This window comes from Ruditapes philippinarum, unplaced genomic scaffold (genome assembly GCF_026571515.1).
Source record: "Ruditapes philippinarum isolate M1 unplaced genomic scaffold, ASM2657151v2 ctg1882_1_1_1_1, whole genome shotgun sequence".
Lineage (NCBI taxonomy): Eukaryota > Metazoa > Mollusca > Bivalvia > Venerida > Veneridae > Ruditapes > Ruditapes philippinarum.
In genome coordinates, this window is record NW_026865725.1 from 384387 (window position 1) to 411415 (window position 27029).

At 33.8% G+C, this 27029-nt stretch overlaps 1 protein-coding gene across 1 annotated transcript; it reads right to left on the reverse strand.

The window, feature by feature from the left end:
* Positions 1-1332: 1332 nt before the first annotated feature.
* On the reverse strand, positions 1333-26421 carry LOC132730105 (uncharacterized). The gene is made up of 12 exons (XM_060715959.1): positions 26275-26421; positions 25796-25919; positions 22105-22232; positions 21457-21576; positions 20330-20409; positions 19063-19621; positions 18135-18208; positions 17330-17413; positions 16843-16975; positions 5915-6037; positions 5103-5233; positions 1333-3804 (listed from the first exon to the last, which is right to left on the reverse strand). The coding sequence occupies exons 1-12, from the start codon at positions 26348-26350 to the stop codon at positions 3688-3690; spliced, it is 1749 nt and encodes a 582-aa protein (XP_060571942.1). The 5' UTR covers positions 26351-26421; the 3' UTR covers positions 1333-3687.
* Positions 26422-27029: the final 608 nt, after the last annotated feature.

The following is a 27029-nucleotide window of genomic DNA, read 5'->3' on the forward strand; positions in this document are numbered from 1 at the left end:
GTAGATTCAATACTGAATTTTTTCAACGAGTTGTATTAAATCATATAATGCGAGCCTCTGGCGACCATCATATTGTTTTATTCAAGAAGTTCAATAAATTAAGTAACGTATCTAAACAAATATAATATTCTATTTATCACACAACCAACATAAGAACTATTTACAATGAAAATAATCCTTCTTTGTAATTGACAGGCCTATATTGTAATGTTAACATTTAGCATGTCTTAAAGCTATGTTTGTATAATGCAAATGATGTCACATCAAAAAAATATGTACGGCCTTGCAACACCATTTTTACGAAGAACTAGTCACAAAAGCAGAAACATTATGTGCTAAGCTATACATGTAATACTTTTTTATTACAAAATAACAATGATAACTTAGTTAACATTCAGAAAATGATGATATAGTAATAACAAGGACTATCATAACATAAAAATTGAAATAAAAACAATAATTATGATGATGATATTGTGTTATAGAACACTTTCACTTCAAATGAACACTAAAGAGAACACATTATGTATTTGGTTTTAACATATTTATGTAAGCTCAATTGCCAAACAGGTTCTTGCAACTTATATAAATCACTCTCTAGTCAACTTCCTAGAAATAACCAGTACTGGTGTCATATAAAGAAAAAAAATCTGTGAGCCTATTAGGACTCAAACCCATGATCCAAGGGTCAAAAGACACTAGGCCACCCCTCCCCCTACAGAATGTAACTGGCACCTTTATAAATATTTTTATTAGTGTAAATTTTATTCACACACAAAAAAACACCCAGAAATGTCAAATATCAACAGTCCGATTAATGACCATTTGTTACCCTGGTTCTTGTAAGTTACACTATTTCAAATGTTGTTACGCTTGTCTTGCTATTTACAAGCAAGGTTGTTTTACAACTAATCACTTATAACCCTTTCTTGGGAGCTTTATAAATTAAATATATTTCAAACCTTTGAAACTTTAAGTTAGAGCCTTGTTTTTATATACAATACATTTTGAATATGACATAAACAAGAAATGGTGGTTAAATAAGTAAACAGTATTTGTTGTTTATTAAAGGGGCTCCATTGAGGTTTTTTGACATGATGGGACTGAAAATATTTTTTCCAGATAAATGTTCCATTTGATGTAGGTTTAGACCCCACTAATCTTTGTGCAAAATTTCAGATCAATCGAGCACTTCGTTTTTCCAGAATAATTATTCCAATTGTAAAAAAAAATGAACCAAATTGAAAAGCGTTTAAACGCTTTTCCCACTCAAATCGGGCTAAAAAGGGCATAAAAATACGATTTTTTTCAATTTATTTCAAAGTAATATTTCTCAACTATCTTTGCATATATTTCTGTTTAAAGTACCCCACCTCATTTATGTAAGAAATTCAAATTTTATGTTTTTAGGCTTTTAAACCTCAGTGGAGTCCCTTTAATGTCAACACAACATATGGTGGTTAAATAAGTTACCATACATATGTTGGTTAGTAATGTCAACACAACACATAGTGGTAAAATATGTAAACACAGCATAAAAATTATGCTGTTTATTAATGTCAACACAACACATAGTGGTTGAATATGTAAACAGTATTTGTTGGTTTATAATGTCAACACAAAATGTGGTTGTAAAATTTTGTTAACACAGCATAAAAATTATGCTGTTTAATAATGTCAACACAACACATGATGGTTTACCCCAATCTTTTACGTGTTTAAATAATCTTTCCACAAGCAACATACTACAATAAAACTACCTATCTTACAGGTATAATGCCTGGCTAGCCCTACACACCTGTGCTGTAAAAACTAGACACTGTACGGTTTGCTATTCCGTTTTATTAGTTTAAAGTTGTAAACACTGAACCATTAAACTCTGGAATTTGTTGCAATGCATTTGCCTTGTTTTGAATTTGAACAATGCATTTTAAGTCTAAAGCAGCACGCCTCCAGATTCATGCTAATTTTCATGAAAATTTTGAAAATGCATATGAATGTATAATATTGCGAAATAACCAAAAGGAAGCAATTTACACATTATCAATGGCACTTACAGTTACATCCCTTGTAAATTACCCAAAAGTGGTCAAAATATGCATAAATAGCCCTTACTGTGTTAGTAACGCAGTAGAAATATAGTTGTAAATACTGAAAATCAGTCATTAATCGCACATAACATGTAAAATATTACTTGAATCTTGAATCATTTTACTTTTCCTAAAATCTTTGTACATATTTCTCAAGTTTGACTTTATTGAAATATTTTTACTCATCTAGAGGCATGCAGCTTAAAGGGGTTCCAGTTATGAATATCAAAATACAAAAATCAGCTATCAACAGTATATTGGGTACACAGCACTGTGGGGGGGGGGGGTGTAAAAGTTGCATCACATTTAGTTACAGCAAGTTAAGTGTTATTTTACAAATAGTTTTTTTTTTCGGTTTGAAAGCAGTATACTACACCAGGGAAGATGAAAAATCTGTTGTCCAAAATTGAGAATACACAAATACTTCAACACAGCAAAGGTAAAATCCTTTATGGACTGGAACTAAAGGCAAAATAAGTCTTTGTCACCAGTATAGAGAATTCACATTCATGTAGTGCTGGTAGCTTGAGTTTTCAAATTGGTGTTTGTGTTTTTTTTATATTAAAGGAACTCAACTTAGATCCAAAAACATAATATCATAAAATTTGAATTTCTTACTTAGATCAGAAAACTGAAAGATATGTAAAAGATAATTAGAAAATATACTTGGAAAAAATAGAAAATATACTTGGAAAAATTAGAAAATATACTTGGAAATAAATTGAAAATCAAATTTTTTTGCTATTCTTTAATGCTTTTCAATTTTGGGTAATTTTTCACAATTAGAATATTTATTAAGGAAAAACGGAGTGAGCGAATGATTTGAAATTTTGCACACAAGTTATTGGTTTAGATTTATATCGAATGGAACATTAATCTGAAAAAAACTATTTCCAGTCCCGTCATGTAAAAAAAGCTCAGTGGAGTCCCTTTAAAAGTCTTTTAACTTTGAACTCTAAATTAAACTTCAGCAGGAATAGGGTTAGACTATAAGAATGATAAAACACCTCTACATGATATTTCAATGTGAAAATTTGTATGGCTTCAATATACTAACAAAATGAGACGTTAAATATGATATAAATAAATACCATATGAAGGTAGAAAAACAAAATTACTGATTAACAAATAAATTAGTGGTATGGTTGATTTGCAAAAAGTGACATGAACAATTACTTTTCCAAGTTTGCAGAAAGTGACATAAGCAATTACTTTTCCAAGTGGTTGATTTGCAAAAAGTGACATGAACAATTACTTTTCCAAGTGGTTGATTTGCAAAAAGTGACATGAACAATTACTTTTCCAAGTGGTTGATTTGCAAAAAGTGACATGAACAATTACTTTTCCAAGTGGTTGATTTGCAAAAAGTGACATGAACAATTACTTTTCCAAGTGGTTGATTTGTAAAAAGTGACATAATGAACACAACATTTTGTCATTGATATAATAAACCAGACAGGAACATTACACAGATCAACAACAATGAAAAATTTAGAATAAAGATTGGCTATGCCTTATATAAAAAAGATACAAAAATATTTAAGTACAAGAATTAAATAAATAACAACACTTATATATTTCTAAAGATAGAGGACTGTCAGGAAAGTAATGGTTGTGTTGAAACATCACTATCAGAAGAGGTTATTAAACCGGCTCTATTCACAGGCAGTTCACTAATTGGTGTAAGTTTACTGTATGACAAAAACAGCAACACCTGCAAATAAACAAAATAAAAACAAAATGTACAAACAAACAAACAGACAAAATGTACAAACAAATCAACAAAATATGCCATGGTTTATCAATATTTGTGGTAATTATTTACTGGGCAGGAACCAGTTTCCGGACAGAATTCGTGTTTTTTTAATTGTCTATTTTTTAATAATAAACATGCATTAATAAAACTAACATACCAAAAACCTGAGTTCTAACTACGTCCGATAACACAATTAATACTGCCTGGTGACGTAAGCAATGTACAAACTGAAGGGTTAAATTAGGTCATCAAAAGTGTAAATTGTTCACTCTTGCAGAACCAGTTTCCGGACATATATTAAGCTGCTATTCATATCTGTTTTTAACTGATAATTATTCTAATATAACAAAAAATTTCTTCTCACATATTAGCTTTCTTATATGATTAAGCTGATTTACTGAAAAATGTTTATGAAAAATAACGACCACGTGATGGGTCTCGGAATGACTGAAAAGTGAAACGGATATTTTTGTGTGTACGGCAGCAACAAAGTGTGAAAGTGGAGTAAACCTAGCTAAACACCGTTTTCCGATACGTTACAGATTTAGCTCTGGGGAATTACACCCGATGAACTTCGAATGAAGTACATTGTGCATTAATTGCTACCCCAAATTATATCCCAAAATAAACAAAATATTGCGCATGCGCAGAACAAATTACATGCCCCAAAGGGATATAAGGCTGTTTTTAAAACACAGGTAAGATATCCTCACGAAATTTTAATGATGTATCAACTTGGAAGGAAGTTTATTTTCTCAAACAATCAAACCAAGCATCTTCATGACATATACCGATCGTCATCGATAAAGCCAAAATTAAGCCGTTATAATACTTGTCCGGAAACTGGTATTGTCCGGAAACTGGTTCCTGCCCAGTACAGAAAATTTATTTGATCGGTTTTCATGCCGATTTCCTACCTCGGTGGACTGTCAACCATTCCGACATCCTGAATAACTTAGCAGTAATTAACAATTTCTCTGCAAGTTATTTAAAGTTTTGAATTAAGTTTCTAAAATCACTTGGAATTTAAATGAGCTACTGGTGGATGAAGACCTCAAGTGCCATTCCAAGCATTATTTCAGGCTCGACGGGCACCTTAGTAGAGTCATGGACATTCCTGTAAGCTAGCTGGATAGCTTCCTCACATGAAAGAATCCAAAGTCCCTGTTGGTTATCAAACTCACAGCAGTGAAGAGCAAAGTGGTTTGAAGTCAACAACCTTAACCATTCAGCCATGCATGCCCCCTAGTACTTACCATTGAAATTCCTAATAGACCAAGCATGGCACCAAACATAAGATATGGCATGGTTATAGTGGATCCTGCCCACAGGGGACCCAAAATGGTGGCTAAACCAACAACACTTCTCCTCAAACCCATACTCAATCCTGAAACATATTAATTATGCATGTATACATGAATGTTCCTTTTACAGACAAGGTGTATTGTAAAATTCTCTACACTATAAAAACCTGCCTTTCAAGCTAGTAAAAATCTTTTTCATTGGATTTTCTGTCACATTAACACAGAAAAGGTTATATCATGAGTTTCAAGTTTTACTGATGGAGGATGGTCTCAGTTGTTGTGTCTAACAATTATTCCAGGTATAAGAGGGCCCAGGAACATCTCAGTTGACATCACTTGTCTTTGGTGAATACTTCATTCCATCAGCCTCAGTCTGACCTGATACTTATATACTACACCACATGAAGCACCATTTCACCAAGTAAAGATATAATAAATATTATCCTGAAATATGTCTCCTCACAAAAGGAAATACTGAGTACATTGTATATTCATTTGCGTGTTTAAGCCTGGGACTAAAATTCACCATACAACCAAAAAGGCTTGATTTTACTTTGACAATTAAAAAGTTTGATTAAGTCACATACTACAGATTAATTTGGATTGATCAATTGTCATAAATTTGAAACCAAAGGTTCAAATTTATATATAAGATTTTTGCAGATTGACCTTACTGAAGCCTTGGAATAGGTCATTTTACATTGTCATCATAACTATGTTGGCTCAACTAACATTAATGGACAATGCACCTGACTTGTACATACCCTGGGTCTCCTTCTTTGTTATTTTTGAGTACAGGGATATACTTGCTGACACAAGAAATGGTAAAGCAAACAAGTCTAATGCTGAGCCAATAATGAACTTCCATATATTTTCATCATACGTACCTATAAAGAAAAGAAATATTTCTATAAATTTTCATTAAAGCATGAGTAATTAGAATGATGTACGCTTCTATTCATACTAAATCATAGTTACATTTCTATTCATTTTTAATCATTAAATTTAATTACAATTATTTTCAATTCTAACACTCCTAATGATTTTGTCACTATAAAACAAAGAAGAAACAAGAAATGACAAACAACACATATGCCCCTCATTCTAGCCCTTGAGTCCCATTATTGGTAATTTTGTTATAGAAACTTGCCATAAATGGGTACATGGAAGTGTTTTCAAGATAATCAGCTAAAACCATTCTGACATTTAAGGTCCCTGTGACCTTGACCTTTGACCTAGTGACCCCAAAATCAATAGGGGTTATGTACTAGTTAAGACCAATCAATGTGTGAAATATGAAGACTTTGTGATGAATAGTTTTCAAGATATTCAGGGGAAACCATTTTGTCATTTAAGACCCCTGTGACATTGACCTTTGACCTAGTGACCCAAAAACCAACAGGGGTAAACTACCAGTGATGACAAATCACTGTGTGAAATATGAAGATTTTGTATTGAATAATTTTCAAGATAATCAGCAAAAAACATTCTGACATTTAGGCCCCTGTGACCTAGACCTTTGACCTAGTGACCCTAAACAGGGTTGCCAGCACTTTGGTGAAATAAAATTCCCTGACTTTTCCCTGACTTTTCACTGACCGATTCATGTTTTTCACTGACCAAAATCGTCAAACACATAAACGGCCTCCTGACCTCCCCTATAGCCCTCCAATCCTCCCATTATATTTTAGCATGTAATCTTGTATTTATTTTCCAAAATATAAAACATTTACATCAAAGTAATGATTCAAACATTGTGTTCTACTATTCTTAACTATTTCTATTCAAAAACAGTGTGACTGTTGGTCAGTGAAACATATGACATGAAAATCAGAAGAATCATAATATAAGCATCTGTATTAGAAATCACATAAGTCACTCTTTCCTTCCTAGTAGTAAAACATAAAACACCAAGACTATAAGAGTAACTAGAAATGTGTCCTTAGGACACTGATGCCCCCACACGCCACTGTTCTGTCAATCTTATGACTCTAGGTCAAATATTTTTTGGACTACATGTGCCACAAGTTGAAAACTAAAAATCAACAAAGGGCCATAATTTTGTTAAATTTGGTCGCAGCAAAAAATCCTTCCTTCACTACGATCTACACATTAAGGTTGTTCATCCCTGGAAGTTTAAGCAAAATCTGCCATCCGGTTTAAGAGGAGTTGCGTTCACAAAATTTCTATATAGTATATAATGAAAAAATCAACAAAGGGCCATAATTCTGTTAAATTTGGTTGCAGCAAATATTCCTTCATTTACTACCATCTACATATTAAGAATGTTCATCCCTGGAAGTTTAAGCAAAATCTGCCATCTGGTTTGAGAGGAGTTGCATTCACAAAATTTCTACATAGTATATAGTGAAAAAATCAACAAAGGGCCATAATTCTGTAAAATTTGATCGCAGCGAAAATTCCTTCCTTTACTACCATCTACACCTTAAGGTTGTTCATCCCTGTAAGTTTAAGCAAAATCTGCCATCCTGTTTAAGAGGAGTTGCCTTCACAAAATTTCTACATAGTATCTAGTGAAAAAATCAACAAAGGGCCATAATTCTGTTAAATTTGGTCGCAGCAAAAATTCCTTCCTTTACTACCATCTACACATTAAGGTTGTTAATCCCTGTAAGTTTAAGCAAAATCTGCCATCCGGTTAAAGAGGAGTTGCGTTCACAAGATTTTGGGACGGACGGAATGACGGACGGACAAGTGCAACGCTATATGCTCCCACATTGTGGGGGCATAATAATACTTGTATGACAAAACTTAAAATTCAAACATCTATTAACTGTAAGAACAATAAACATTTAACACAGTTACTTGTATAAGGCATCATGATAAACTCCACTGATTGTGAAAACAAGAACATAGGGCTCATTTTGGCATATCATGAAATAATCACTATAAAATTAAAGACTTTGAATGAGTGAAGTAAGTTAGTGTGAAAAAAAGTTAGTGTGAAAAACATAGCATTGCATAATTTAACCAGTTTCCATCATGTTTGCAAGACAAATCCTCTTGTACAATTTCTTAGTGTCAAAGCAAAAAGCAAAAGAGGTTATATGCCAATATGGTAGTTTGGTATACATGTATACTGACTAGATTTTGTGAGTAATTAAAAGCCCTTCTAGTGATATCATGCACAGAAATAGCTAGACCAATACAGAAGACAGTGTACTGACTAGATATTGCTAGTAAGTCTTTAGGCTGAATGATGTTCTAAGGTAAATAATGGGTATTATAATCACTAAGTTAACATATAATGCTTCTTAATATCACAGTTTACTGTTATTTGAATTTAATGCTTAACTGTGAGAGTTACAAAGTCAAATATAAAATGCATAAAGACTACCATAGCCGAGAAAGACCTTCAATGCGTATACTTTCAACCTTTGAAATAATTTTTCCCTGACTTTTCACTGACTTTTGAGGATTTTCATTTTTCACTGACCAAATTTCAGAATTCCCTGACAATTTCCTGACCTTGAAAAAATACCGAATTTTCCTGACTTTTCAAGTCCGCTGGCAACCCTGCTAAAGTCTATAGGGGTCATCTACTTGTTATTAACAATAAGTATGTGTAATATGAAGACCTCTGTGATAAACAAGAGCCCTGTTTGAGCCGGGTAAGTTCTCCTAATAGGTTTTGGACACAGGAAAGTACACCTCTTGTAGTTTCAGAGTTATGTCCCTGGAAAAAGTTCAAAGTGCAATAATTCCAAAATTAGGCAAGGCAGAGTTACTGTTCTTTGCTCTGCACTTCTAATCAATGTGATCCATCAACCTACAAAGTTTCTTGATGATATCCCTTATGATTTCCAAGTTATGTCCTGGAGAACTTCAAAATGTAAAAATAAACAAAGGGCAATAACTCCAGAATTAGACAAGGCAGAGTTATGAGTCTTGTGCACTGCACATGTACCCATTGAGATATATTTACCAACAAAGTTTCATGTTGATATCTCTTATAGTTTTACAGCTATGTCCTTGACAAGATTTTTCTAAAAGGGGAGATAATTCAAAAATTAGGCTTAACAGAGTTATGGTTCTTTTGCACTGCACCTCTACTCAATGAGATCTATCTACCTACAATGTTTCATCTTGATATCTCTTATAGTTTTAGAGTTATGTTCCGGACAAAGTTTAAAGTGTTAAAATTAACAAAGGGCAATAACTCCAAAATTAGGACAAAAAGAGTTATTGTTCTTATGCACTGCACATCTGCCCATTGAGATCTATTCACCTACAAAGTTTCATGTTGATATCTCTTATAGTTTTAGAGCTATGCCCCGGACAAGATTTTTCTATAAGGGGAGATAATTCAAAAACCGGGCAAAATAGAGTTATGGTTCTTTGACACTGCACTCCCCCTCAATGCCCTCTACCACTGTATGAAGTTTCAACAAATTATCTCCAAGGGTTTTCAAGTTATGCCCCGGACAAGACAACGGACAGACAGACGGACTGACGGACGGACAAGGCACCGACTATATGCTCCCCCGAAATTTTTTGGGGAGCATAATAAATTTTAAGATGATCAGAAACCATGTGGTCTACCGATGGACAGACCGACCTACTGACAGACCTACCGACCGAACAATATACCCCCTATCCATCAAAGGGGGCATAAAAATACTTCACAGATAGTACACACAACAAAAAAGTTTGCAATATTTAAGAGAATGGCAATTTAAAAATAAGATAAAAAAAAGAAAAAAAGGAGGGCCATCATGGCCCTGAGTCGCTTACCAGAAACAACTGATTTTCAGTGTTGGAAATTGTCCATTGTCAATATTTTCTAATATGAGATTTGAACATAGAATAAGTTACAATAATACAATAATTTGAAGAAATGCCATGACCTGGGGTATTTAAGCTTTAGCTTAAATGGGGACAATCCAATTAATATGAGCAAACTTGATAAAAGACTACCAAAGACTGCCACAAAGTTTGGCGATCTTCTATCAATTATTACAGTAGGAAATGACTAACAAAGTTTTTCTATTTTTAGCATTAGTGACCCCTTAAAGGGGCTTATCAATTTAATATGAGCAAACTTGATAAAAGACTACCCAAAAATGCAATAGACAAGGTTTGGAGATCATCCATCAATAAGTTCTGTGGAGGATGTTTAAAGGTTTTTCTATTTTTAGCTCTAGAGACCCCTAAAAGGGGTCAATCAAATTAATATGAGCAAATTTGATAAAAGACTACCTAAGAATGGTACAGACAAAGTTTGGTGATCATCCATCAATTAGTTCTGTAGAAATGACATTCAAAGGTTTTTCTATTTTTAGCTTTAGCAGCCCCTTAAAGGGGCCAATCAAATTAATATGAGCAAACTTGATAAAACACCACCCAAGAATGCTACAGACAAAGTTTGGTGATCATCCATCAATAAGTTCTCTGCTATTTATAAACTGATTGTCACTATGTCATTTGTAGGTCAATGTTCATATGCAAATAGTCAAAGTTTGGGAAACAAACATTATTTCACCCTAAATGAAACTAACCAATTGAACATATATCAAGTTCTTTTTTTATAACATGGGGCTTTAAACATTTATTGTTAATACATAAAGAGGTTAATAGCAGATACACTTCAAAGGTTCAATCAGGTGTCATTTTTCATTATGTGGTTAAGTATTGATTACTTTTGTAAAGACAATGAAGTTAAAATACTGAAATTAAGTTCATTTTCTGTTTGTAGCAACTGTCAGTAGAGATATGGCAGAGAAACAGGTAACAACACCTGGGATGACAGGGTCTGAGCAGTCAATTAACTGTTCACCATGCTCTGAAGCAGAGAGGACAACTGTTGCCATCAAATATTGTGTGGACTGTACAATATATGTTTGTCAAGACTGTTTAAATGACCACAACAAGTTTGCAGCTTTACGTAAACATCAAATTGTGGAGATCACTGAAGCTAATGAGCCTCTATGTGACACAGATCAAGTCCAGGGAAAAAGATCAGTGGAATGTAGAAGTCATTACGGACAATACATCGACAGATATTGCAGAAACCATGATGAAGTGTGCTGCAGAGTTTGTGTGTCAATTAAACACAGGTTTGATCATTTCTTTGTTTGATAAAAATTATATCACAATATTTAATAAAGATACAGCTTATGTTTTGCAACAACTTAAATATGAACAACATTTGTCAAAATGACACATATGCCCCCTTCATTAGTTTAATGGCTAGTCAGAATAAGTAACATGTTATGATATGTATTTAAAAATATTGATAAAAGTACACAATTACCTTAAAAAAGTAGGTTTACAATAATTTTAACAACCATAGTTATTTCTAGGGTAATATGATACAAAACAAGGTGACTGTGACCTTGACCTTTTGCCTCCTGCCCCAAAATCAACTAGAACTATCACTAAATGTGATTAATACCCCCACAAGTCTGCTTCGGAAATGAGGATGTTACTAGTAACAGAATACCTTGTAAAAGAATTGAAACATAGAGTTATGGTTGTGGGCAATTAAAGATAATTGTGGTTCATGTATGTTGCATTTCCTTTCAATGTGGTTGGCCATTGATGAAGTTTAATTGAATTACTCTGTAATAAGTCCAGAAAGACAAAGAAAAAGAACAAAGGGCAATAACTCTATAAATACTGAAGATAGAGTTATAGTTCTTGTGCACTGCACTTCCTCTTATTGTGCTTGACCATTGTATGAAGTTGTTTTGGATTCCAACCAGTACGTTTTAAGTTATGCTCCGGACAAGGAAAATTATCAAAGGGCAGTAACTCTGTATTTTGTCAAAATGGAGTTATGGCTCTTGTGCACTGTACTTCCTTTGAATGTCCTTGACAACTGTATGAAGTTGTACTGAATTCCAAACAGTAGTTTTCAAGTTATGCTCTGGACAAGGAAAAGTAACAAAGGGCAATAACTCTGTAATTAGTCAAGATGAAGTTATGGTTCTTGTGCACTGCACTTCCCCTTATTGTGCTTGACCATTGAATGAAGTTGTTTTGAATTCGAACCAGTAGTTTTCAAGTCATGCTCTGGACAAGGAAAAGTAACAAAGGGCAGTAACTCTGTAATTAGTCAAGATGGAGTTATAGTTCTTATGCACTGCACTTCCTCTCAATGTGCTGGACCATTGTATGAAGTTTTAATGAATTCCAACAATAAGTTTTCCAGTTATAGTCCGCACAAAAGAAAGCAATGAAAAAGTAACAAAGGGCAATAACTCTGTAATTAGTCAAAAATGGAGTTATGGTTCTTGTGCACTGCACTTCCCCTTATTGTGCTTGACCATTGTATGAAGTTGTTTTGAATTCCAACCAGTAGTTTTAAAGTCATGCTCTGGACAAGGAAAAGAAACAAAGGGCAGTAACTCTGTAATAAGTCAAAATGGAGTTATGGTTCTTGTGCACTGCACTTCCTCTCAATGTGCTGGACCATTGTATGAAGTTATAATGAATTCCAACAATTAGTCTTCAAGTTATGGTCCGGACAAAAGAAAGCAATGGAAAAGTAATAAAGGGCAATAACTCTGTAATTACTTTAGATAGAGTTATGGTTCTTATGCACTGCACTTCCTCTCAATGTGCTTGACCATTGTATGTAGTTATATTGAATTCCAACCATTAGTCTTTAAGTTATGGTCCGGACAAAAAAAAGAAGGCAATGGAAAAGCAACAAAGGGCAATAACTCTGTAATTACTTGAGATAGAGTTATGGTTCTTGTGCACTGCACTTCCCCTTATTGTGTTTGACAATTGTATGAAGTTGTTTTGAATTCCAACCAGTAGTTTTCAAGTTATGCCACGGACAAGAAAAGTAACAAAGGGCAATAACTCTGTAATTAGTCAAGATAGAGTTATGTTTCTTACGCACTGCACTTCCTCTCAATGTGCTTGACCATTGTATGTAGTTATATTGAATTCCAACCATTAGTCTTCAAGTTATGCTCCGGACAAGAAAAATGCAACGGACAAAAAAAAAAGCAATGGAAAAGCAACAAAGGGCAATAACTCTGTAATTACTTTAGATAGAGTTATGGTTCTTGTGCACTGCACTTCCCCTTATTGTGTTTGACAATTGTATGAAGTTGTTTTGAATTCCAACCAGTAGTTTTCAAGTTATGCCCAGGACAAGGAAAAGTAACAAAGGGCAATAACTCTGTAATTAGTCATGATAGAGTTATGGTTCTTGTGCACTGCACTTCCTCTCAATGTGCTTGACCATTGTATGTAGTTATATTGAATTCCAACTATTAGTTTTCAAGTTATGCTCCGGACAAGGAAAATGCAACGGACGTCTGGACCGACCGACCGACCGACCGACCGACCGCCCGACCGACCAACCGACCGACCGACCACCGAGTGACTCCTATATACCCCCCCAAACTTCGTTTTTGGGGGTATAAAAAGGATCATCTTTTGGCAAAGACCAATGCACCTGTTAAGTTTGGGGACCATGAGGGACTATAGATTGTAAAGTTGTTGGTTGGATACTGTTTTAACATACAAGGTGAATGTGACCTTGACCCTTGATCCAAAAATAATAGGGTTCATCTACTGGCCACGGCCAATGGACCAAACGGCCCATGGGCTGTCCAATTATTGGTACCACTTTAGTATCACAGAAGGTCAAAATATATTTTGGAGAAGAAAAAGGCTAGCAAATTCATATAATTTTTATATTCAAAAATTCATGTTTGGTTTTAAATTATTCATTCACACTACATTATATAACTGTATTACATTATACAGGTTATGCAAGCAGATAAACCAGAAAGAAACAGTTGCGTCTGGAACTAAAGGAAGTCGAATTTTCTGTGACTTAAAATCTTATTTAGAAAAGTCCATCAAGTCTGCAAATCAGGAAAAAACATACAGAAATAACAACTTAAAAGATATGGCAGAGGAAACAAAACAAATCTTGGCTGATATCGATAAATATGAAGAGTGGTTAATTAAGAAGATAAGATATTTGGCTAATATATCCAGAGAAAATATCCTAAAAGCTCATGCAAAACATCAAGATGCAGTCAATGCTGATATTAAGGAACTAGACTCAGTTATGTCAGGATTGAAAAACAGTTTAAATCACATAAACAGAGATGACATGAATGAAGTGGAGGCCTTCATAACGATGAAGAACTGCCAGATAACTTTGAAGGAAGTGACGAAAGTAGTGGCAGATCTTTCTAACAATTGGCTGCAGACCTCCCTTTTTTACAAGATGAATGATAAAGTCATAGCTCAAGAAATCACAGCATTTGGAGAAGTTGTTGAAGAAACAAAGAAAAGTCCTGTATTTCATCTTCAACTCAACCAATCAATTTATATTGCATGCCAAACTGACACTAACAAGTGCAGTATAAATGAAATATGTCAACTGCCCGATGATACTGTGGTAATCACAGATGCCAATAATTCCAAGCTTAAAAGATTACGAGATAATTTAGAGGTGAAAGATTATATTGATTTAAATGATACCCCAGAATGTATGTGTGTTACAAAACCAGATGAGGTTGCCATTGTACTAAGGAAAAGAAAACAGGTTCAGTTTGTAACCATTAATGAACACATTACTTTAGAGTCATCATTTCCTATAGTAGAAGGAAAATGCACCAAGATTGATTCTGGCCCAACAGAAAATACAGTGTATGTTTGTTGTATGGTTGAATGCAAAATGAAATTGTCAGAAAAGAAAATGCTCCTTTCCCATACCAAAAGGATGGCACACAAATATCATATTATTGTTTACAATAAAAAAGGGGAATGTTTATCAATATATAACAATGAGGAAGTTCCAAGTCAACATTTTCGTGAGCCATTGAAGATACTTAGCAGTTTAAATACTTTTGATATAATTGATGCAGATACTAGCAAATATACATTTAGTAAGACAAATATGAAACAAAAACCAACCAGTACAAGCTATAGCTCTTATGATTTAAGATATGACTATTTTTCTGATGCAAGATATGTCTGTATGCTGTCTGCAGAGAAGATCATATTTGTACACAAGAATGGAGAAATGTCTCTGAAATCATTACATGGGGGACAGCAACAAAAACTTAAAATAGAAGATTCATCACCTGTGCTAGCAGTACTTTTCAACAAGAAAAAGTCTACATTGATTGTTGCAAGGGAGTCATGTCAAATCAAAGAATACAAAATGGGCCCAAAGATACTATATCTTCTTAAAGAATAAACAAAAAGAGACACTGAAATAGATGCAAAAATGTTGTAACTGTTTAGAAATTTAAGGCATTGTTATTAAGACAAAATCATATGATAAAATCTCTGTCAAACAACAGACATGCACTCACCAGCCTAGTGATTGATTCTTGTATCAGTACAACACTAGAACTATACAATCTAGTTATAAAATGTATTTTTTCATGACAATGAACCAGGAATTATATACACCTCAAAAAATTCTTATTTGCCACTATATACAATGTAATTATCAATCAATAAATCTATATAGCATATTATTTAAATATGGTACACACTTACCTATTGATTAAATAAAAGACAAGAAATGTTGAATGTCCTTGACTCACATTATTTGTAATTTTTTATAGAAACTTGCCATAAATGGGTACATGGAAGTGTTCAGTAATGGAAAAAAGAAAAATAAAGACCTACTTGTTATAACCAATCAACATGTGAAATTAAAAGACCTTGACCTTAGAAATAGTGACCCCATTATGACTAATAAATACAATGCATGTGAAATATGAAGACTTTGTGATAAAAGTTTTCAAGATAATGAGTGGGAACCATTCTAACAGTTCAGGCCCCTGTGACCATGACCTTTGACCCAGTTACCCAAAATTCAATAGGGGTCATCTATTAGATGTGACTAATCACTTTGTGAAATATCTTCACTATATTTTTTTTATCAAGTGACCCAAAATGAGCACATTGTTTTATTTCAGTTGTTTTTCTGATTTTTGTGCAGATTTTAATGCATGTTTCATTGTTTTGATCATACTTCAGCTATAAGTTCACCTAACCAATGAGATATCTAACCAATTTCTCCACATGTGACCAACTACTAATGTCACCTGATTTTTGAATCATGGTGAGAGAAAAAATGACCATTATAAAAGACTCCATGTCAATGATCAATTGTCATGGAGAAATAATGCCTTGCCTAATAATTGAACCATCATCCACTAGATTTCTAACCTTCTACATGAATTTAGCTAAGCGGACTGATTTGACCCCCCTCTCCCCACAAAAAATATATATACTTACTACTAACTGATCTAACTGATTTAAATTTCAAACAGGTATATTAATGTATAGTTACATGCATTTACCCCATAATAAGATTGAAATTTACATCTTAACAAAAACTATATTTAACATAATAATGTTGAAATTTACATCTAAACTAAAACTGCATTTACCATGTAGTGTTGAAATTTACATCTATTTAAACTGAATTTGCATAAACTACATGTACTTGGATCTTAAAACTCTTTACTAGAACTGCATTTAATAGCACATAATTTTGAAATCAACATATTCATTAAAACTAAACTTAACACATAAAGCTAAAATTAACATCTTTGAAGAAACTGCACTTAACACAATTATTATAATGCATTCTAAACTCATTTATAAAGTCTGTTCTTACTAAATAACATTGCCACCCATGCATCAAATAAAATTCCGAATATACACTCACCATTAAAGGACACCGGAACAACGTAGATTAGCCAGGAATTAGCTACAACCAGGGTAACAGTGCCAACAACCATCAGAACACGGTCCGGAAATCTTTTACTAAGCCATGTTACAAGACCAAACACTATTATTACCTATTAATGGGGAAAATAATGTATGATGTTATTTTGTTATGATAGGTTATTAAGTGTTAATGGAAAAAGTCTACAGAAATGTATAAATAATTATGTTATATCAAACAGATAATAATCATCATTATACATAAAATAAGTTTACGAATACTAATTTAAAGCTGACCAACCACTGTACAGAGGAGTCATCATTATCACTAGCATTCTCAAAGAGAACACACATTTTCATGTTTGCCAATATCACAAAACAACAATCTGTACTGGGAGAAAAAAAGTAAGTTAATCAGTAGGTTATGTTACTGCAATTATTTTCAAGCTACACCTCACCACAAATAATTAAAACCTGCTTTTTCTTACCTCTACACCGGCTAAACAGTAAAAAATGCTATTTTCCAACTCTCCCCAGTTTAACAGCCGCAATGATAATGGCGTGACCATAGTCTGGAAACAAACATAACAAAATTCTATGATTTAGTTAAAGTCAGAATGACACTCTTAGAATATAGGCTGACATTTCATGTTAAATGGTTAAATACCTAAGAGATTCTCCTTTTGCTCTCTTACTGGAAAGGGGAAGAGATCTTAACATCTCCTTCTTATCATTTGATATGCATATTTACTGGGTATGAAATATCAATTTCAATATTCTAATGTGCAAGTTTACATGGGAGGAAATCTCAAACGCTACTCCAATCTTTTAGTGGCCTGGCACAGACAAACAAACAGACAGACCAAAAAGAATATGCCCCTAAGATTAATTTTGCGGTCCTGATGTGAAAAAATTATTCAAGGTTATAACATAAAAAAAGAATAATCAGACATTTTTATCAATAATCTCTACTTTTAAACTTTTTTTTACATGGTACAAACACAGTAGAGGCTCATGACACCTTAAAATTCCAGCTTTATTGGTGGAGGAAGGCTTCAGGTGCCCCTCTGCATTATTTCAAGCACAAACGGGCAACTGAGTAGAACCAACAACATTATGTTAGCTAGCTAGATAGCTTCCTTACATGAAAGAATCCAAGGTCCCTGCCAGGATTCCAACCTACAGCAGTGAGGGGCAAGTGCTGTGAAGTAAACAACCTTAACCACTTGGCCATGAATAACCCTATCTCGAAATTCATCTGAATGGTGTCAATCATACATATAAAATAAATACCTCTAATGCAAGTTGATTAAAGTAGCTGTTAAACTGGACAGCTATAACTGCAACTATTTCCTCTCTCACATACTCTGTAAAATAACAAAATTGAGCCGCGTCACGACAAAACCAACATAGTGCGTTTGCGACCAGCATGGATCCAGTTCAGCCTGCGCATCTGCGCAGTCTGATCAGGATCCATGCTGTTCGTTGTCAGTTTCTCCACTTGTAATAGAGTTGGTAAGCGAACAGCATGGATACTGATCAGACTGCGCGGATGCGCAGGCTGGTCTGGATCCATGCTGGTCGCAAACGCACTGCATTGGTTTTGTTGTGTCGCGTCTCAAATAACTAACACATTTCTAATATATCACAGCCACCTCAGTTTCATATTCTAAATTATTGTCTATTTCAATTTGCTTTTGCTTGGGACCCCAATTATTATGATACTTTTAAGATCATATAAGAATTTTGGGATATACATGAGAATATAGCCTGAACGAGATAAATATGACCTGAGGTGCTTCTGGCTATATTTTTTTTATTCCGGCTATTTTCAACCATATATCCTGTCAGCAACTTGTATAACTAATAAAATAAATCTTACCTATATATAACAATAAACATAAACGGTTAATTATAACCATATTTTCACCATGAAGATTGATAAGGACCAATGGTTACCTTGTATCACTCAACGTGATACATAAAAAAAAAATACAGAACTTAACCATATAAATCTCACCATGATAAATAAAACGGTTAAATTAATAATAATCATATATCTCTAATACATTAAAAGAACCAAATACAACTATATATCAATCACCATGATAAATGAAGAGACAAAATCATTAACCATGTATCACTTGGCATCTACAAGTAAAACTTAAACATACATGATTCACCATTATCAATGAAGAAATACAAAATATGTACCACTCACCATGATAAATAAACTTTAATTTTGATTTTCCAGCTAAGTAATCTACGAGACTATCTTCTGTGCTATTTATATACTCTTGACTACCCAGATGACAACGGTCTTCAACTGGTGTTGTCAGGCTTCCATCAAATGTCCCATAATCCGTCTCCATGCCAACAATTGCATTAGCACTAGCACTTCTTTGACCTATTGACCCATTTAATGAAATTTTGCTGCTACTAGCACCAAGATTTGGAGTAAGAGATCTAACTTTTCTACGACCTTCACTCATAAAATCCTCAGCAGTTTCTATAAGGTCGTCAGGGTCATTTACATGTGACCTTGAACTTGCACTGCTATTTATAGATTTTCTGTCATTACGTTCGGATCCAAGTTCTTTATATATATCCTCATCATAGTCTGTTCTATTAAGAGTTGTATACTGATCTTCTAGAGGTCGTACCATACGACCTTGACCTGGTGACACTACAGATTTTTCTTTCTGAGCAAATTTGTCCAGTTCAGTATATAAGAAAGCTAGAATAAAAACTTGTATTGTCCACACACATGCCATAAATGCCTGCAATACAATCAAACGTTATTTGTATTCATTCTGAACTTTTTAAAATTTTTTTATCATTTTGGGAAGATGTGTTACACCAATAATGCTTAGACTGCTGGAATAACAAGAGCTATAGGTAGGACTGATTGCTCAACTTTTCTCAGTGCTTGATAGTAAAACTAGAGCCTGTTCAAAAAGGGCCATATTCTGCCAAGATCAATGTAAGAACAATGGGCATTCGACAGTGGCCTATTATGCTTTAATGTTTCAACTCATACCCTTCAGTAGTTATGGAGATACCAACTTGCACGGAAAAAACAACCAAAGTGTGATGCAGACGACACCCACAACAACACCTGGGTGAGTACAATAGCTCTTTAGCTTGCAGCTTTCTACTCAACCCTTTTTTGTATCTGATTTGTAATTATATTGGGTATATATTTTTGACTGAAATGAAATATTGTTGAAACTTAACTAAAAACTAAAGAATGACAATTCAATTTATTGTTTTATATTTACAAGTATGGATTTTACTTGCCCAACAATGAGAGAATGTTCTTGAGGAGTATATATTGTTTCACAACAGTTACAATTGAATTAAACAGGTGGCATCAATTATCTTCTTTCTCAAACAAAGTTGGACATAAATCTACCGTGGACAGAGTTTTGGCTGTTGGTTTCACTGTACTTAATGAAAAAATCCATACAAATAACAAAATAACTTACCCCAGGCACATTGTATTTGTTAATATTAAAACCATCAACATAGAAATCTATTTCCCTGAGAAACAGGTTCAACCCTGGACCTGCAAAGATAAGATCTCATTAACACATATGCTATTGTCTTATCAAATTCACCTGATTATTTTTTCTTTTTTGGTTCAGATCACCATAACATGAAATTTATGTGTATTTGAGTTCATTTATAAATGACACTAGTTGCCCATATGGGCAAGTCCTCCAGAAAAGAATTAGTCATTTAAGATTTTGGAGGATAGTGCCACCTCGGTGGTCGAGGGGTTAGAGTCTATGACTTCTAATCCAGTTACCTCTCTGGTGTGGGTTCGATCCCCGGGAGATGCTTTGGTAGTTTATCGCGAAGGAAAGTTGTCTAGTACTGGTGTAACTCTCCAGGAACGAAGGTTAGGAAACTACCCACCCATATGACTGAAATACTGTTGGAAAAAGGCGTACAATGAAACAAACAAACAAACAAAACAAAAGCAAGATACAGATACAGAAAAATGACCCAGGTCCAGAAGTTTCTCATGGTTCTTAAACATGCCAAGTGTTTAAGCACTCATTCACTGGACCTTGATTTATAGTCTCATCCGAAAGACTGATTAGTAATTTCAATTGGCCAGCCCTGGAATAGAACCCACAATGTAGAGATGACAAGTCTCACGTTTTAACCGTTTGAGCTATGCAGGCTGGCAAGTTGGAATATACAAACCTTGCAATAAATAGCATTAGGGATTATTTATTAGTCATGATCAAACTTCTCTCCAATTTTTATAATAATATGACTAAGTCTTACTCTTTTACATAACTATTTACTTCAATAATTTGAAGAAATAAGATGATAATTTTTATATTTAGCACACTAAAGTCTTCAAATCTGAATTTATAATACATAAATAAGATCCCATGTACTTGTTAAAGCGGCCTTGAATGAAATTAATACCTCTCTTGATGATGTCTTAGGAAGGCTAACAGTGTTATGATGCACTTTTCAAAGATAAAATTGCTGAATTACTTAGTTTGTAACTACACAGAATTGTTTTTCCTCAAGAAAATAATAGCTTAAGGCTGCTTTGAGCACAAACATCACTATGTAGAAAGAATAATTTTACCAACAAGAAGCCCCATTTGTCTAATAGCAATCAGTTTAGAAATTATTCCAGTTCTCTTGCTCTCTTCTGATGATCGTGTAATCTCCGCCATTATAACAGCCTCCGCCCCACCTCCTATACCTGGCCAAAGAAAAAACATACTTTCTTAAATCATATTAACACAATAAATGATAGGAGCCACTGTAAGCAAATGAAAGAATATTTCTAAGGAGCTCCACTGTAGTTAAGAACCCTAATAACATAAAATATGAAATTCTTACATAGATCAAAATAAAAGCACTTAAAATAGAGAAATATCTGTGAAAGATATTAAAGAAATATACTCAATACTTATATTGAAAATTAATTTTTTCACATATTTTAGCCCCGTTTGAGTGGGAAGTATTGCATTGCTTTTCATTTTTTGGGCATTTTGCACAATGAAAATAATTATTCCGGAAAAGAGCAGTGAAGTAATGATATGGAATTTTGCTGTTCATTTGCTGAATTTGTTTCTATAACAAATAGAATGCTCTCCACTGTTTTGAGAGAAGTGGGTGGACGACTTTATAATGGTAGCTTAGACTTGAAAATGAAATAAACACAAACGTTATTTTGAAATAGGTTAAAGAAATATATGTGTATGTCTACACTAAAACTTCAAATTACCTGCAACAAGACGACTTGCCAGAAGAAACCACACCGAGATGCCCATAAAATACATTATGTTACCAGCAATTTGAAATAATGTTCCCAGTGCTAGTATAATTTTTGGTTTCCTGCTCTTGTCCGACCATCTGTATATGATAGAAAATATCTCATATTATTTCAATTTTCACCAAGAGTACCGCATGCCATGTTAAGACTCGTCTTAAAAAAAACAAAGTTAAAAAGGGGAAAAAACTTTTAAAAAATCTTTCAGAATTACAATTGCATCTCCCCATCATTAGCAGGTACTTCAAGTTTTATGTTGATTACTTTAATCAATTTAAAATAAAATACAAACTTCAATCTATTTTTGTTTATCGGCCATACTGGTCAAGTAAAGCGCTTTACAGATAGTAATGTTTCCAAATAATTGAACAAAAATAAATATTTTTACACGCTAGAGGTGCATGGGCAAATATTTTATTAAACATCTGTCTCATTTAAACGCTTGCATTTGAATTAGCCAATCAGATTTCGTGCACCATGTGATGGCCATTTGTTTAGTAACAGCTGTGTAAGGAATTTAATTAAATAAGAGGATTTAATCATGATTTTTCGGATGTGACAGTTAAATTATTTTGTTGAAAAGTATTTATTTTTTACCTTTGTTTATAATTAGGTCAAAATCAATGGCTTTATACCAGTCTGCGAAATAAGGCACAGGCCCGAAGCCCGAGGCTGGTAAAATCCAATTCGGGCCTGCAAAAATCCAAAGATTGTAAGCCTGACGGGCCTTTAAATTCAGAATGTGTTTTCATATAAAATTAGTTTCATTTTTTCCGAAATAATTGTGAAGTACTTCATCATAATATGTACTTCCAATAAGATTTGCATAATGCATGTATGTCAATCGTTTATAAATGCATTACAATCATCTACAGCTATTGGTTCGAAAATTTAACAAAGTTGGTAAACAGGAAGTGGATGTCGAGTGAAATTGAATCCCACAGTATGAGACCATGCGTTAATGCTGTACAGTAAAGACTGTCTTAGTGACCCCTTGTATATAGCGACGTTCTGTCTTTAGTGACCATAGTTAGGTGCGCCGAACAGTTTTTACTATATATACTGGTTGGGGAGATAACTTCGGCTGGTTGATAAACTCGGCTTTTTATAATTAAATCGAGTTATCGGAATTTTTAATTTAATCAAGCTCACCATCTCATACTATCGCTGGAATTCGACAATATCTGGAAATTTTGTCAAGTTTGGGAACATATTTAAAAAATAACACAGACTTTTACCCACAGGCGCTAGTCACATAATCAAATATTTTACATAACCGGTCTATATATGTATATAAAGATACATAGGCGCTAGTCACATAATCAAATATTTTACATAACCGGTCTATATATGTATATAAAGATACACAGGCGCTAGTCACATAATCAAATATTTTACATAACCGGTCTATATATGTATATAAAGATATCTTTATATACATATATAGACCGGTTATGTAAAATATGTGTGACTAGCGCCTGTGCTTTTACCTGTTTGTTTACAAAACATGCCTATAAAAAGTACGGGAAACCCATTGTTGTGCGCATGTGCAGCAGATGCTCATTTTGAGGTCCGCACAGGGGTACTTTTATATATTGACCGGCTACCGGTAAAGCAGACGACGTTTACTGTATATGTAGATGAAATTCAGACTCACTTTTGTCTTGCTAACTCAGAAAAAAGGCTGATTACACAATTTTAATCTTTAAGTGGAATGGATTGAAAAACTGGTGTCAAATGCTCCTTTTATATATTAATGTGTAGGTTGAATATCACAAAATTAATTTTTTCTTCACTCTGTTAAGCTGAGCAAAAATAAATTTGAATCACTTTTAAATTCTTTAACTACATATTTCGTTACACGTTAATAAATGATAATGCATGTGTTTTTACGTTAAAATGGTTTATATGTTACATAGTACGTTGCATATAAACATCGTGTTATCATAGATATTCATTATACTAACGTAATGCTCAACAATTTTGGTAACAAATATTTTTTATTTGACATAAATGAACAGCAAAGGAATAATAAAATGTCTAAACATGTTATTTTACGTTTTCACTTACTCATTTAAGAAGAAAAGCAAAGAGCCGGAATTATCTACTCGCACGCGTTAAAAATATCCTTTTTACTTACCTCTTCCAGGGCCTCTCAAAATAACCCGTTATGTTTCTAAATATAACTTTTATGGTGATACCGGAAAATCGAAGAGCTGAAGTTTATTATGGTGCAAGATTCATCAGAATACGTAAACAAATAAATGCAAAGTACCCCCAAAACACTGATTTTCGGCCGAGTTTATCTCCCAAACCAGTAAATTTTCTGTAAGTAGCGACTCCCTGTCTAGTCTGTACAACGATCATGATTTAGTCATCCATGAGCCGTGCAATGCAACTTTTGCAAGGGGAGCAGGGCTTGAGCTAGGGGGCGACTTGGGCGAAGAAGTCGCCTTCGGATCAGGGACTTCGCCTAAAACAAACTTCAAAGCGATTTTGAAGTTGCCCGATTTTTTGTTAATGATCTGTCATACTTATTTACGCCACTAGGTCTGTTAACAATTTGTTAACCTCTCACTTACAACCAATTACCATTAATCCGCTAGTTAATACGCGTGTCAGCATCAAACAAAGTCTAATACACGCAAGACAAGAGTTCACTATGTATATCTCTCTCATTATGTATTCATGTAATTGACGAATCAGAACGCGCGTTGTTTCTACGGCAGTTTGCATTGACCAACCGGCGACACACTAATACACTGTTGCTGTTTGTTGACAATTACACAAAATGGCAATAGATTCAATCAATTTTCGCCGATTGCATAATTAAAGACACCTACATATACATAATTGCTGCGGTGTTTTGGCGAGTAAAAATAAACAATGCCGAACGTCTTAAAGGTGTGTTTATGTTCGAAAACTCGATTGTTAAATTTTTTTTTGAGCATTAATCTGTAGAAATTACGTGAAGATTTGTATCTAATGTTTTATCAATACATTGATTTTCGTCAAGTAAAAATACTGATTATACAAAATTAAATGTCTCTAACATTCTGGCTTGTGCGCAAATTGCTAAACAAAAATTATAGACGATGACCAGCCTGACTCATTGCCAATATGGCAAGTGGCACTGCTCTCTCTGCCCTGAATATTGTTACCAGCTTAACATACTCACTACCTGTATACAGTATATGTAAATAGTATATGTAAATATTGTGTTTGCTATTGTTATACATGGATGAAAAGTAGATTTATAGTAGAATTGTTTTATTTGAGGTGTTTCTTATTTCTTTTCTTGTTTATTCCTAGCTTATAATTCTCAAGATGACACCTAATAAATCTCCCAACTTCTCCCTAAAGCCTCGATTATATCCGAATTATGTAGAGACTGTCCACAGTGACTCCCTGTCTATAATAAACTTTTTTCTTTTCTCCCATCGAAGGTCACTGTATACAGTTTTTACTGTATATTAAATATCAAGAGGCTGTCATAATTATAAGTAGTTGCTGAGAAAACTCTTATGAAAATGTTTCCCCGCCTGTCCACTGCCGGACGTTCACCTTACTATAACCCCGGTTTACACCTGTGCAACCCAGCCGAAAAAAATCAGCAGAATTTAATCATGGAAGCATTTAATCATACCTTCCCAAAATAGGTCCAGATATGATTGCAGCAAAACTGTATGCAGAAAGAAGTAAACCAAGCATGTATTCTTGGGCACCAAAGTCTGTCTTTAAATACAGCCACAGTGTTGGTAAAATCACAGCTATGAAATATAAAAAGGAGAATAGCTATTAAATATAAAAAAGAGAATAGTGTGAATATCAGGCACACACAGGATCTGAACCCCGAGCGTCTGTGATATCAGGGGCATAACAATGCATAAGTCAAATTAATTTAATTGACTCAAAATAATTTACTAAAACACCAGTACTGAAAACCTCTTAATGGGGTTAAATACTATTTATTACTTTTTAGCAAACTAGAAATCTGTCAACAGTTTTAAAGACTTTGAGACTGAGAAGAAGAGACTGAGAGTGCAATTTCCGCGTACAAAAATGCAAAATCTGTAATTTTGGAGACGTTGAACTCAATGACAACAGCATTTAAATATCAATTACCATATTCTACACCGCCTATAAAGTAAAATAAACCAAGTGTTATGTAGGAAAGACGCTTCTTCCATTTATTTTCCATTTTTCTTGATATTCTTACTGTACGCGGAAATATGTGACACTTTTACCGGAAAAGTGTAGCTAATTTCCAGAACAGGGCGGTCCTGTTAAAAAGTCGTCACATTCCGGACATCCGAAAACCTTTTATTTGGTCAGGGTATCGCATGGTAAAATTATGCCAGAAACACAATAATAAATAATAATATTTTTGATAGAGCAAGCAGACACGTTAAACACAAAAGAATGATAATAATTTATTCACTTCATTAATAACTTATCAAACTGAACTAGATAAGATAATTCCATTAGAACAGAAAGTCACCTGATGTATCAAATCCTTTCACAGAATAATATTACAGTGACCTAGCTATAACTGCTTAAACAACAAGTATGAAATACAACAAATCCGCATAGAAGAAAGAAACACGAGACCCTCCAAATATAATATATTATAACAATTTATACTGAAAAGCTCATTACTATGTTAATAACAAGTATACACTTTACAGATAGAGCAGACATTATGTACATAAACTTTAACAATACAAGGATCGATCGAGGCAAATTAAAAACATTATAAACAGTGCAAATGAAAAATAACAAAACAGCAAAAATTAAAAACAACACTAGGGTGGGTGGGAGTGGCAAATTTTGAAAAAGCGTCTAATCTCAAACGTGTCTGACAGAACTGTTACAAGAAT

Coding starts and splice junctions, on each gene's coding strand:
- LOC132730105 (XM_060715959.1), bottom strand. CDS start 26,350: ATGGAAAATAAATGGAAGAAGCGTCTTTCCTACATAACACTTGGTTTA. Junction 20,410..21,456: donor ACAAATGGGGCTTCTTGTTG/GTAAAATTATTC, acceptor TTATCTTTGCAG/GTCCAGGGTTGAACCTGTTT. Junction 5,234..5,914: donor AACAAAGAAGGAGACCCAGG/GTATGTACAAGT, acceptor AATATGTTTCAG/GATTGAGTATGGGTTTGAGG.